The sequence below is a fragment of the Astyanax mexicanus genome, chromosome 14, assembly GCF_023375975.1.
Source record: "Astyanax mexicanus isolate ESR-SI-001 chromosome 14, AstMex3_surface, whole genome shotgun sequence".
Lineage (NCBI taxonomy): Eukaryota > Metazoa > Chordata > Actinopteri > Characiformes > Acestrorhamphidae > Astyanax > Astyanax mexicanus.
In genome coordinates, this window is record NC_064421.1 from 34,021,556 (window position 1) to 34,036,732 (window position 15,177).

The 15,177-nt window shown below is 40.8% G+C and overlaps 1 protein-coding gene across 1 annotated transcript in view; it reads right to left on the reverse strand.

The window, feature by feature from the left end:
- tbc1d12a (TBC1 domain family, member 12a) overlaps positions 1–15,177 on the reverse strand; it is a 48,859-nt gene that overhangs the window by 15,811 nt on the left and 17,871 nt on the right. Inside the window, exons 3-6 of the mRNA XM_007238106.4 lie at positions 3,880–4,001; positions 2,226–2,308; positions 1,212–1,329; positions 127–233 (exon numbers count right to left, since the gene is read on the reverse strand). Coding sequence (XP_007238168.3) covers positions 127–233; positions 1,212–1,329; positions 2,226–2,308; positions 3,880–4,001 — 430 coding nt within the window. The remainder of the gene's footprint in view (positions 1–126; positions 234–1,211; positions 1,330–2,225; positions 2,309–3,879; positions 4,002–15,177) is intronic.

Genomic DNA, 15,177 nt, shown 5'->3' on the forward strand with positions numbered 1-15,177 from the left:
AGTGTAAATCCAGCAGTCCCTGTTCAGCACAGTCAAAGTTTAAATCAATTCAATTCAACAGCTGTGGTTATTAAGAAAACTGTAGTGTGTAAGGTGTGTATAGTGGTCAAGTTCCGGCATATTTACCAGGAGTTATGTTGAGCTCGTTGCCAATGGCGAGGCTCCAGACCTTTCCACGAACGCTGGGGGGTAGGCCCTGCCACCACAGTTCTCGAACCCGCCGGGTGTTTTTCCTGCACATAAATACATAAATAATATTAAATACGTCTATAACCACTATTTGATTAAAGAGATCATTAAAATAATTGTAAATTTATTTGGTTGGTTTTCAAAACCATTATTAAAAGGAACAGTTGTTACGCTCTGGAGCCAGACTCGGTTCAGACTTCCAGATTCCTGACATATGCCCTGCACGTCCCATTAAAAACAGTGTTTGAAAACACTATTTGGCAAATTTTAATTTTCAGCATTCTGTGTCAAAGCAGCTTTACACTGCACAGATATACACTCTGGAACACAGAATCTTCTCACTATATTTTCATTTTCATGCTCCTGCACCAGGCAGCTCCGACCAATCAGAGGAGAAAACCTACTCGCATGTTTTTTTGCTGTGCATTTCCGTGCATTTAGGTTTATGCCTGTGTGAAACCAAACCAAACAGAGGCAGAAAACTCATCAATTGATCCGGACCAGAGAAACCAACTACAGGTGCTCTTTTATAAAAAAAAAAGTTTCCTCTATCCAATTTATCATGCATTCTTTATTCCAGCACCCCAAGTTGGCTTTATCTCCCCTCAAACCTACAAGTATATACTAATATTTTAATTACTCCAACTAATATAAATATAATTGCATTTTACATTTCTGACATTAATTTTTTTAATTTACATTTGAATATTCACTATAAAAACTTGCGTCTTAAGAACAAAAGCAATTAATTGTAGTTAATCACAGAATATTGTTGTCATTAATTTGATTCTTTTTTGAATAGATAACACCACTATACAAAAAGTAAACTTTCCTTTTACTTCGATTTTTATAAATATGATGCTGTTTTTCCACACTAACAGTATTTTCAAAATTTTGATTTAAACAATCGCAACACATCACCATATTGCAATATATTGAGATAAATTGAGCCCTGTATTGTATCACCACGTTCTAGCCAATACACAGCCCTAGCTAAGTTTGTTAGCTACCCAAACACTCACATGCTTTCCCAGTTGGGCAGAACCTCCGTGTTCCAGATAACCATGGCATGAGCGATGTTCTCCTCCTGTCTGTATCTCTCCTTCATCTGCCTCTTTTTACGCTGAGCCTCCTTCATTTCTGGCAAAGCAAGAAAAAGTATGACAAATAAATTAGCTATGAAATGCATGGTTAACTAAATTAACATAGAAAATGCCCCGTAAAAACCTTGTATCTCCATTTATGCAGTTTTCAGTTATGACATAATGGTAATCTGGCAGTTGTCCTTCACATTGTATAAAACAATTATGAGGAGTGGAACAACAGAAATGCTCTAAAATTACATTGAAAGTGTAGATTGAATTATATTAAAATGTTTTATATATAACAGCTTGGTAATAGACAACAATGTTATGACAACATCTATAGAATATGCAAATATTACGAAAACGTTAAGACAATAACAATAAGATACTGATACCAATTTTAAGGTGTTATAAATTTGGCTTATTTATATCAGTAAAATAATTTAAAATAGCCAGGAACTAATAAATAGCTTTAGTTAAACAGTGCTTTTCTGCTGTTCTCTCAGCTGTGAGAATTTGCAGATATGACCATCAGACCTTTAATGTGTAAAGCTAAAATAACAACCCTTACAATGTCAAAATCAAATGACCTATCTCAAACCCATATCTAATCTGTGCTCTCATAGATCAGCAAATTTAAAGGGTCACTCTGACCTTCTGCTTCTTACAGAAGGTGTTCACACTGCTCTGAAAAATATATATCTGGATCATAGTTCCCACAGCCCATCAAATAGGAGTTAACAATCTATATCATTATATCCCAACTATTCAGTTACTGATTTTAAATATGAAAGCTTAGAAAGTTGAAGGTGAGGCTGGTGACCTCAGCTTTATACAACAAGTTGACGGAAGAGAAAATGTAAATTTACCAAATTGTACCAAATTGAAGTAAACTGGGGATTTTAAGCAACATTATAACATTATTGAATAAAGTCAGTTGTTGACACTCACCTCTCCTCTTGGCTCCTGCCACCATCTCATTGTACTCCTGTCTGTGTCTCTGAGCTTCTTCTTCAGATTTTGCTGGCAAATTCCTGATACAGAAACAGTTAAATAAATAAATAAATAAATAAATAAGTAAATGCATACATTCACAGGGTTCTTGCACCATTAACAAAAGGTCAAATTTAATGCTTTTATATGCTCAATACATAGAATTTAAGACCCAAAAAATTTAGTCAAAGTATCTTCTCTGTAAATAATTATCAGTGTTCATTTTTTATCATCTGATTTTGCCATATCTTTAAAAATAGTGCCTTATAACATAAAACCCCACAAAAATAAACTTGTAAAGCGTGCAGAACTGCAGTTGTAAAATGCAGCATAAAATTATTTGTTAATTATTATAGTCTTAGTCAAGATTTATTTTGACCCTCCAGTTACCTAGGTCGCCACTAACGTTAATATGTTAGCATTAGCTAGCTTGCAGCTAATGTTAAGATGTTAGCTAGCTCACTGCTAATGTTATCTAGCTCTCTGCTAACCTATGTTCTCTCTCCGGTAACATTAGCTAACTCTCTGCTAAAGTTAGAATGTAAGCTAGCTCACCATTATTGTTAGCTAGCTCTCTACTAACCTTAGTTCATTCTCTTGGCTAACATACTGACTTTAGCGGTGAGTTAGCCAACACGCTACCTTTAGCAGCCAGTTAGCTAACTAGAGTTTTCTTACATATTCTTAAAACTACCACCACTCTTTTATGAACATGGTTCTTTATGAAAAGTTGTCCTTCTCTGGCATCACTCAACATTGTTTTTACGAGTGCATATTTCTAACAGTGAATGCGTTTATATAGTCTTTAAGGAGAAATCTGGTGCGAAATGGACTGGTGTGAAATATGAACTTTTGTGGTATAGCCCACCTCCTTTCACCCCCAGCTTTCCGAAATAAAGCACTTTTAGCAGATGCTCCCAACAGACTTACAATGCTAGCAATAGGGGTATAGCTTGAAAATTTATACAGATATTTCAACAACAGCCGGACCTATTTTTTTAAATATGTTCCCATATCCTACCTTTTGGTTTGTGCTTCCCAATGTCACACTCATCTTGCTTAAAAAGAAGATTTTTTTTGGCAGATATTAACTATTAACAGATCAGAACAGATCTCATCAGAGCTGCTCAAACACTTACATACTGCTGAATTGGCTACAGACCAAATAAAGATGTGTTTTTATCACTGAGGATTTTGGAGTCATGTGGACACCGGTAGCACATTCTTTCATGTGGGTGGAAGCCAAAGCTAGTTGAGAGTGAGAGACTGTGTGTTTGTGTGTGACAGAAAGTGAATAAAGAAATCAGACTGCAGTATTACATAACAGATTCTGAGGTTTGCAGCAAACTATTCAGCAGCTATCTATTTATAATGTAATTTTACATTGGCTAACATTTTTATTTTTATTTTTTTTTTAAATAAAAAGTATCTGGTTGTTTAGTTTACTGTGCTAAAGTGAGATTCGTAGGTCATCTGGTCTCTTAGGCCTCGTTAAAAACACACAGCATGTGTGTATAAATATGTGTCTATGTGGCACCATGCAGGCACGTAGCACTACTGTGTGAAAGCAATGAATCATGGGGGATGTAGTTTAAGCCTGCAAGACACTTACGCAGGTCTGTCCTCTAGGATGAGTGCAGTGGTGGAGGAAGGCTCAAACTCTAGATTCTTCCGTCTCATTGGCTGTGCCAAGGGGTTTGGTTCTGTCCCTGGCTCCGCCCCCACCTCACACTCCTTAAGAAAGAAAAAGGAGGAGCCGTAAAAAAAAAAAAAACACAACAAAAAAAACTAAACATCAAAAGAAAAGAAACTCAAAAACAATAGAACAGCTGGTTTGAGGCTTCACAAGATCCACGTCCACAAAAAAAAACAGCATGTGCTGGTCTGAAGAGACAGGATGAGAAAGGAAGAGGAGGAGGAGGAGGAAGAGAAAACGAGGGGAAGAAAAACGAGACTGGCATGTGTGAAATGTGTGAAATCTGACAAATCTAATGTTTACATAGAGTAGAAGTAGATAGAGTAGAGTTACATAGCGTTAAGACATTAAACTGTTAAGTATCGCAGATGGAATTCCTATAAGGGATTGGCCGATATTGTTAGTGGAAAAAAAACATTATATTCTTTAAAAAGAAGACAAAGTTTTATTTGACATAGAATCATATCAAACAGAGCGATTTATTTTATTGAAGCAAAAGATCAATATTCTTCAATATTTGAACAAGTTTAATGATGCAGATTTCTTTTTGTCAGTTTCTCTCCGTATTTCTCTCTTTAGCCCAATCCCATTTCACCCCTTGGCCCTACCCCTTACCCCTAACCCTCTGTTTTGGGTAGGGGTGTCACGATTCCTGGAAGGCTGGAAGGGTAGAGGAAAAGGTTAGGGCTTGTTAGCCATTCATACGGAGATTTTTTAGAGGCTTCAAACTGAGGTGGTATGAGAATCACTGGTAAGATGGGGTAACAAGCGACTAACGAAACGCACAAATTTAAGTATTTTCCTGGCTAAAAGTGACGATTAGTTTTATATACCATAATTTAATATGTAGTTTCAATGTTTATGGCAGAATTCTTCATAACAAGCATACAAAAGATAGCTAGTAGTTTGTCTCAGTAGCTAGCTAGCTAGCTAACTTTCACGTTCCACATTAAATGGCATTTAAGGCAGAACAGAAAAAAATAAAATAAAAACTAATAAAGCTAATTTCAGCTCCCCATCATAGAGGAATTAAGGAATGGACAATAATAATACATTTCTGCACCATCTCCCCCCTTTCTGAAGACATACAATGCCCTAAAGTTCACTAGTTAACCAGCAGCTAGGTTACTGAACTTTATCAGGTGCTTGAAGGGAGGATTTCACCCCATACCCCTGTAACTCTGTTCAAAAAGAAGGAGAAGGGGTAAGTGGTAGGGCCAAGTGATGAAATGGGATTGGCCCTCTTTCTCTCCATCTTCCGTTTTTGACGTGTTTTCCAGTTAAATTAATCATGCTAATTGTTACAGTGTGACAGGCTATAAATCATAAACATAACCGCAGTGGTTTTATTGTATCAGGGTTGATGTGGAAGAGAAAGTTGTTTAGGCAGTAGGATTTTGAGCTGCAGTTGGATTTGCATTTACTCTCTCCTGGTTTGCATGTTCGTGTTTAGTAGAATGTGATCATTTTCACAGACGGCTGTCCGGTATTTTAAGGTTCTGAGAACAGCAGAGTGTATTTCATTTCCCAAAATAGTGTATCTTTCCAATCTTAGTGTATACTTTAATTTTAATTTAAATGTCCTAATTTAGTCTGATTTTCAAAACACAATAATGGAGACATCCAGAATTATGGCTGCAAGATATTGGGAAAAAAAATGCAAATGATCTTTTTTTTCAACTATATACACATTGCATATAAAATTTTGCATGATGTCACCAGCCCTGCACCCACCCGCCCGGACCAATCAAGAGCTGATTCAGCACAGAGAACTCAAAACCCAAGGAAAACACAATCATAATCAGCCCTTTACTCAGGCAATTAAATGTTTTTTAAATAAGAGCATTTTTCTGAGATTAAAAGCCTGAATTCAGCTGTAACTGGAAATATCTGCGCAAAACTGTGCTGGACTGAGGTCCACAGCTTTCAACATGTGCATTTATAAGCACATGCCCAGCCATGTGGATGGAGGCCACGTGGTTACCTTGTGTTTACTCCTGCCCCCACCCAGTTGAACAGGTATAGGTAAGGGATTGAGGAGGACAAACACTTGTAGTAATACAAAAACTTTATTTTGACTTTTTACGGCAGCTCCACCTGTACAGGTCTTTATTCAGGAAGGCATTTATATGTTCCAGAATGATCCACAATGTCATGATATAAGTAGTATCCTGATGTGATGATAGGTGGAAGAAATGGCATGATATTTGTAGGGTATAATATCGTTCACGATATTCAAAAATGTTGGCGATATTATCATGTACGATACGATATGGTACACCCCTACTGATAAGTGGTTAATAGTTTCCATTTATTCCATTGCTAGACATGTTATCATGCTGTTTCTGTCACACAAAAACCTTTATCTCCAAAACAATTTTAAATCTACTCTGCAGCAAGTCATTGAATTCAAACATTTCTATTGGCCAGTTCATTGTGGAAAAACAAATCAAATGTAACAAACAATTGAATTCAAACTGAGTAAGAAAAAGCGAAAATCTGAGGAAGTGGATATTCTTTTAGCGTGACAGTGATGATACTCCTTCCACATTCTGCCAGAAAAAGACACTTTTTCCTGTTAGTAAGCAAAGCCTTTGACTCAGTCCTGAGTTGCAACAAAATGTGCTGCTCTGACTATTTCTAATGACTCAACCACAATCCCATTAAACACTTTCTCTACCAGTAAGGATGACCTACAGAGTTTTTAGGAAACTGGGTCTAGAACAGTATAAACCCGTTTTACAACTGTGACAACATTGTAGCAAAAATACTGTTTATATCGGCAACATGTGACATAAGCTTTAATGCAAGGCTCTAGAGAGTAACTAAAATGTTTGCAATTGCGACAACAAATAACAATTTGCAAGTAATACAATGAATTACCTCGTCTGTGGCGACACGTGGCAAAGTTGGGTTATTATTTTTAATAGGTAATCACTTATTTATTACTATTTTTAATTTTTTAGTTCAGTTAGGTTGTGTCTTAAAAGGTAATCGATACATTATACTGCAGTGCCCAATCACATTGACATGTGGCCAAAAACGTGGCAACCTTATTTGTCGACAGTTATTTAAAAAGACCACACATTTTTTCGTAAACATTAGATCTCAGCTATCGTTACTATTAGGGTTGCACGATATTGGAAAAAAATTACATTGCAAATGTTCTTTTTTCTGTGATATTTTGCGATATTATACAACGCAGGGCCCATGACGTCACCAGCCCCGCCCCCACTGTCTCGCGTGCGGACCGATCAAGAGCTGAATCAGTGCCGAGAACTCAAAACACAAAGAAAACAGCGAAAACAACAGTAATCAGCCCTTTAATCAGGCATTTAAATTGCTTTTTAAAAGGTAAATAATAAGAGCGTTCAGCTGTAATTGGAAATATCTGCTGGACAAGCAGACAATTGGAAAAGTGTGCTGGACTAAAGTGCACAGCTTTCGACACGTGCGTTTACAAGCACATGCCCAGCCATGTGGATGAAGGCCATGCGGTTATCTTGTGTTTACTCCTGCTCCCCCTAGCGCTTCTTAGGCAGCAGCAGCCAGTCACTCACACAGACACAGAGGCAACGCTGTTTATATTCTTGTATATCTTGTGTCAAAAATCAAAACACTGCAAACATAACGTGTTCGATTTAAGTGACATTGCATGTCCTGCGAGTATTGCACATGCGCACACGTGATGAGGATACTTAAACCATATATCGCGCAGCTCTAGTTACTATACTAGCCCTGTACAGCTTGAAAACAGACAGTTTGTGAAGAGAAAGAAACATATAACAAGCATGATGAGTAAGGCTGAACCATTAGTTTTATTTTATTTATGTGAGTAGAGCACAAAAAGGTATGAAAATTCATGAAAACCAGGTTCTGTTAATAACTAAAAGACTGACAAAACAACTAGCAAAGTTAATAAGATACAGCTTCGTCAAAACCCAGGCTCCAGACTAAAAAGTTTCCACCGTCCCAGGGACAGAAATCTGTGGGTGGTAAAACAGTTATGAGTCTTTATCCTCAAATGCTGAGCACAGAGGCTGTTTACAGATCATGTCACACCTTTCAACATAGAGCCAATCAGCATATAGTAAAGTCCAAACAACTGATTACAGCATGGCTATAAAAAAACATAAATAAATACAGCGGTAATGGTTGATTTCACAATTTCACATTTGGGACGATGCCAGAAAGCCTTGTGAGGTTCTGGGATGGTTGTGGGAAAAAAGTTTGTCTGGAGCCCTGCTGCTGAGGTGAAAGATTGCAAGCAGGCCTTCTAGCTCTTTTTTGTTGTTTACACTTAGCGCCATTTAGCGTACGCTAAGCTTAGCTATTAACATTGCTAACTTTCTAATGGCTTATAGATTAAAGGTGTCTTGTTGTATTACGCTCCATATTGTGTTTATCAATATTTGCAGATGGGCCACTGCACGTCCTCCATATGAATGAAAGTCATAGTATGGACATAGTACGGGTTGAGACAAGCACACTTACCGGTTCTCTCCTACTCGGTGCCATCAGTTCTTGGTACCACATCACTATGCTAATTTTGCCCCTGTTGCAAGCAGGCAACACATAAAGCTTCCAGTCATCACAAACCAGTAGAAGAGAAGGGGAATGCAAAAGAGAATGGAATGGAGAGACAACAGAATGAAATGCACAGGGGAGAAAGAGGACTCACTGCAGTGCATTATCACATGGTGTGCACATGCTCGAGGGAGTTATCAGTCTCTGTAGTGCATTCATGTCATCAGAGCATTCATTATCCTTTGTGATTTGGGCTCCAGTGGTACATTCTATCAACAGGAAGTTCTTCATAATTCAATTTAGTCAATACCAACTCCTTACACTGTGTGCAAAATACATACGATACATGAGGGTTATTCTATGAGATGCTTTATGCTTTAGGTCGGCAATAATGTAAAGCAATAGTTTGATAAATGTAAAAAAGAGGCTAATTTTTAAATGAATGAATATTTATATCTATCATGAATCCATATCATTATAATAGCTTCATTCTGTACTGAAAGCAGTCTATGTTGCAATTGTTTTGCTATGTACTGTGAGGCTTTAAGGGGATTTTTGTATGTTTTTATGTTTGTAGTTTGTATGCATGTATTAAATATTTGGCACTTTAGTATTAGTTAACTGGTGATGTCACGGGTCCTGCATTGTTTAATATCGCAATATATAGCCTTTTCCAATATTGTGCAGCCATATTATGTCACATTATCTTAATAAGTTACTGCTGTTAAAGCTGGGCCTAATTCAGCGAAACACTGACGAAGGAAGGTGCCTGCCTGATGACCCCTGAGAAGAGCTTGCACTGAAGTTTGTGTTAAAGTTTGGATGAAGGGGATTGGTGTGGTCCTGCTCTTGTAATAATTTGTCTCATGAGTTTTTGTAGACGTCTGAGTACTTGGCAGTTGAGGCACGGACCATGAACATAGTTCGCTATGCTTCTGGATTCTTGTCGAGCCAGTATCAGATGGTAGTGGTTGCTGTGTTCTGCTCACACAACTTATAATGTGATTTATTGTGTGTGATTGTGCTTAGGTAAGTGTGTTGTTGCCATAGTTAAAGGAAGTGATTAAGGAGGGATTCTATGTGTTCATAGGTTATTTTTTGGTAGGTCTGTTACTTGGCAGTTGAGGCAATGGACCATGAACATAGTGTTAGGCTGTGCTTCTGGATTCTTGTCGAGCCAGTATCAGATTGTGGTGGTTTTGCTATTGTTGTTAGTTGAGTGAGTAGTAGATCCTGGCTGAGCCCTATGCATAACCCCAGCTGTTAGGTGCAGGATTTGTCAATTTCCTGTATTATATTACTTGATATCTAGTTAAGCTAGTGACTGCTGTGAAGAGAACAGTTGACAACAGAGGAAAGACCCTGTGACAGCATGGAAAGACAGCTGACAAGAGGGAATAGACCCTAACGGTGCTGCCATGGGCTGGCAATCCATGGTAGCAGCCACCATGGTTAACCATGTGTGTGCAACCAAGCAAGCTACATTGAAAAAGAAAAAAGCAATACCCCAGGAGTCAGCGAGAGCAGGGGTGGAAGATGACTCACAGGCGGATAACATGGTTACGGACTCTGGAACGGACATGACTACGAGAAGTGGGTTAAGCATAGAGGCAGGTGGGATGGTAAGTGGAAAGGAGTTGCTGACCTGTGTGTGTGGGTGGAGCAAGGTCACATCAGTGAGAGGGCTGAGGATACACCAAGGAAAGATGAGGTGCTTGAGTGAAGGAGTGCAGGGGCCCCGCATTGAACAATACTTTGAACAGAATTGTTTGAGTCAGTCGGCTGAAGTCCAGCGGCAGGTTACGTGCCACAGTCCGCAGGATATCAATACCTTTGATACTAGGGAGGCTAACTTAAGCACAGAAGGAGTGGAGGATGAAGGAGGTGTTGATAGGTCAAAGGCTAAGGGAAAGCAGATGGGTAGGGAGAAAGGAATCGGTCAAAGATCCAAAGTTAAATGGCCAGGCACAGGAGACAAGATGGCATGGAGGAGTATTAATGATGATTTGAAAGGTATGCTTGAGGGTTTGAAGGGAACAGCAGAGAGTAAATTGAACAGGCTAGGTAAAGTCATTTATGATTATGGAATGGCAAGATTTGGTGTTGTGCAGAGGAACGTAAAGTGTCAAGATGTAGTTAAATCAAGGCGGCAGGTAGAAATAGAAAAACTGGTTAAGGAATCAAGGTTACTCAGAAAGAAGTGGAAGAAGGGGAATGAGGCAGAAAGAGAGGGCATTGAGTTATTGCAGGAGGAGTTGAGAAGTAAGTTGGTAAAATTGCGGAGAGCAGAGGCTATGAGGAAAAGGAGGAAGAAGAAGGAGCGTGCTAGGATAGAGTTCTTTAGAGATCCATTTAGGTTTGTTAAGAGTCTGTTTAGTAAGGAGAAATCAGGAAATCTAAAGGTCGGAAAGAGGGAGTTGGAGGAGCACTTTAAGAGTGTTTACACAGAGAAGGAAAGGTCTAGCGACCTGGACCTACCAGCAGACATGCCGCCGTTAGGTGATATAGAGTGGAAAATGGATGTTAACCCCCCTAGGTGGAGTGAGGTTCAGGAGGTGGTGAAGGCTGCAAAGGCAGGTTCTGCCCCAGGGCCAAATGGGGTTCCATATAGATTATATAAAAGTGCACCAGATGTTTTGAAGTTTCTATGGAAACTAATGGCTATAGTGTGGAAGAAGGGGATTATTCCAAAGGAGTGGCGCAGAGCAGGTGGTGTTCTTATCCCAAAAGAAAAGGATTCTGTGGCTATTGATCAGTTCCGTCCCATAAGCTTGTTGAATGTGGAGGGTAAGATCTTCTTTAGTGTGGTTGCACGTAGACTAGCAACGTACCTGAAAAGAAATAATTTAATTGATACGTCTGTACAAAAGGCAGGAATTGCAGGTTTTTCTGGTTGCATAGAGCATAATAGTATGATTTGGCATCAGATTCAAACAGCAAGAGCCGAGAAAAAGGATCTACATGTGGTGTTTTTAGATCTGGCTAATGCTTTTGGTTCGGTACCGCATGCATTGTTGTGGAAGGCATTCAATTTTTTTAGGGTTCCAGAAGAGATTTCAAGGTTAGTTAAAGCCTATTTTGAAGACATACAGTTTTGCTTTAGTGTAGGGGAGTGTGTCACATCTTGGCAACGACTGGAAATAGGTATAATGGCAGGTTGTACAATTTCACCGCTAGCGTTTACGATGGCAATGGAGGTGATTATTAGGGCTTCTAAGTGGGTCGTAGGCGGGGAGAGGCTGCATGATGGCACCCGGCTCCCACCAGTTAGGGCGTTTATGGACGATATGACAACATTAACGACCACGGTGCCATGTACCCGGCGACTGCTAGGGAAGTTAAATGATAATCTTAGGCTGGCTAGGATGAAAGTTAAACCGAGCAAGTCTAGGAGTGTATCAGTCGTTAAAGGGAAATTGATACAAGAAAGGTTTATGATGGAGGGAGAAGTCATACCATCTATATTGGAAAAGCCAGTTAAGAGTTTAGGTAGGTGGTATACTGCAGCACTGAATGATAAAGAGCAGGTGGAAGGGTTGAGGACAGAAATGGTGGAGGCCATTAATAGAATTGATAAGTCTTTTCTGCCAGGTAAATTAAAATTGTGGTGTCTGCAGTTTGGTTTGTTGCCTCGTCTAAGGTGGCCACTTACAGTTTATGATATTCCGATTTCTGAGGTTGAGAGGTTAGAAAGGGTTATGAGCAAGGCTATAAGGACATGGTTGGGGGTGCCGCGTTGCCTTAGTAGTGTGGCGTGGTGTGGGAGAGGGATGCTGGAACTGCCGTTGACGAGCTTGGTTGAGGAGTTCAAATGTGCTAAGGTAGGACGTGAAATGCAGTTGTTAGGGTCAAAAGACGGGCTGGTTAAAGCAACAGCACCAGTGACTAGGTCTGGGAGAAAGTGGAATGCTCGAGAAGCTACTCAAGCCGCAAGGAGGGCACTGGAGCACAGGGATGTTGTGGGGCAGGTGCAAAATGGGAGGGCAGGATTAGGTTTAGGTGATTCTTGGAAAGCATTCGGCAAGGCCACATCACCTGAGAAAAGGCGTATGGTTACAGGGTTTATTCGTGAGCAGGAGGAGGAAGCAAGGAGGGCAAAAGCAGCAGGGCAGAGTAAACAGGGGCAGTGGATGAGATGGGAAAGTGTAGAGAAGCGGAGAATCACCTGGCGAGAGTTATGGGGATTGGATACAGGCCGTATAAAGTTTCTTTTGGGAGCTACATATGATGTTCTGCCAACGCCACAAAACCTTGCTCAGTGGGTGGGTGAGGATCCAAGTTGTAAGCTATGTGCAGGAAGTGGCACGCTGAAGCACATTTTGTCGGCATGTAAGGTGAGTCTATCCCAGGGGCGCTACACATGGAGGCATAATCAGGTACTTAGATCTCTTGCAGGTGCACTTGATAAGAAACGGTTAGAAGTTAATAACATGCCCGTGGTAGGTTGCAGTAGGGTAATAACGTTTGTGCGTGAGGGGCAGCATAGTGGAGAAACAGCACAGTGCTTGAAAACTGCTGGTAAGTGGGCCAATGCACGAGATTGGAAGTTATTAGTGGATGTAGGTAGTAAACTGCAGATCCCACAGTGCATTCTGGTTACAACCTTGAGGCCGGATGTAGTGTTGTACTCTGAAAGTAAGCGGATAGTGTATTTTATAGAGCTGACTGTTCCGTTTGAAGACGAGGTAGATGGAGCTTATGAAAGGAAAAGGCTGAAGTATACAGACTTGGTGGCTGAGGTGAGAGAGCGTGGGTGGCAAGCGTATATTAGACCGGTAGAGGTAGGTACTAGAGGCTTTGTTGCGAAGTCTGCCACAAGACTGCTGTCTGAATTCGGAATTAGAGGTCGTGTGCTAAGGACTGTAGTGAAGGAGTTGTCAGATGTAGCTGAAAGATCTAGTCAGTGGTTGTGGTTCAGAAGGGCTGAGGCTGTGTGGGGAAGGGAGTGAGTTTGTGCTTCTACAGCAAGCTTGGAGGGGGGTGGGTCTGGGACGCCAGACTTCACTGTTGAGCCTTCTGGAGGTGTCGTGGGCCTAATTCAGCGAAACACTGACGAAGGAAGGTGCCTACCTGATGACCCCTGAGAAGAGCTTGCACTGAAGTTTGTGTTGGAGTTGTTAGATGTAGCTGAAAGATCTAGTTAGTGGTTGTGGTTCAGAAGGGCTGAGGCTGTGTGGGGAAGGGAGTGAGTTTGTGCTTCTACAGCAGGCTTGGAGGGGGGTGGGTCTGGGACGCCAGACTTCACTGTTGAGCCTTCTGGAGGTGTCGTGGGCCTAATTCAGCGAAACACTGACGAAGGAAGGTGCCTGCCTGATGACCCCTGAGAAGAGCTTGCACTGAAGTTTGTGTTAAAGTTTGGATGAAGGGGATTGGTGTGGTCCTGCTCTTGTAATAATTTGTCTCATGAGTTTTTGTAGACGTCTGAGTACTTGGCAGTTGAGGCACGGACCATGAACATAGTTCGCTATGCTTCTGGATTCTTGTCGAGCCAGTATCAGATGGTAGTGGTTGCTGTGTTCTGCTCACACAACTTATAATGTGATTTATTGTGTGTGATTGTGCTTAGGTAAGTGTGTTGTTGCCATAGTTAAAGGAAGTGATTAAGGAGGGATTCTATGTGTTCATAGGTTATTTTTTGGTAGGTCTGTTACTTGGCAGTTGAGGCAATGGACCATGAACATAGTGTTAGGCTGTGCTTCTGGATTCTTGTCGAGCCAGTATCAGATTGTGGTGGTTTTGCTATTGTTGTTAGTTGAGTGAGTAGTAGATCCTGGCTGAGCCCTATGCATAACCCCAGCTGTTAGGTGCAGGATTTGTCAATTTCCTGTATTATATTACTTGATATCTAGTTAAGCTAGTGACTGCTGTGAAGAGAACAGTTGACAACAGAGGAAAGACCCTGTGACAGCATGGAAAGACAGCTGACAAGAGGGAATAGACCCTAACGGTGCTGCCATGGGCTGGCAATCCATGGTAGCAGCCACCATGGTTAACCATGTGTGTGCAACCAAGCAAGCTACATTGAAAAAGAAAAAAGCAATACCCCAGGAGTCAGCGAGAGCAGGGGTGGAAGATGACTCACAGGCGGATAACATGGTTACGGACTCTGGAACGGACATGACTACGAGAAGTGGGTTAAGCATAGAGGCAGGTGGGATGGTAAGTGGAAAGGAGTTGCTGACCTGTGTGTGTGGGTGGAGCAAGGTCACATCAGTGAGAGGGCTGAGGATACACCAAGGAAAGATGAGGTGCTTGAGTGAAGGAGTGCAGGGGCCCCGCATTGAACAATACTTTGAACAGAATTGTTTGAGTCAGTCGGCTGAAGTCCAGCGGCAGGTTACGTGCCACAGTCCGCAGGATATCAATACCTTTGATACTAGGGAGGCTAACTTAAGCACAGAAGGAGTGGAGGATGAAGGAGGTGTTGATAGGTCAAAGGCTAAGGGAAAGCAGATGGGTAGGGAGAAAGGAATCGGTCAAAGATCCAAAGTTAAATGGCCAGGCACAGGAGACAAGATGGCATGGAGGAGTATTAATGATGATTTGAAAGGTATGCTTGAGGGTTTGAAGGGAACAGCAGAGAGTAAATTGAACAGGCTAGGTAAAGTCATTTATGATTATGGAATGGCAAGATTTGGTGTTGTGCAGAGGAACGTAAAGTGTCAAGATGTAGTTAAATCAAGGCGG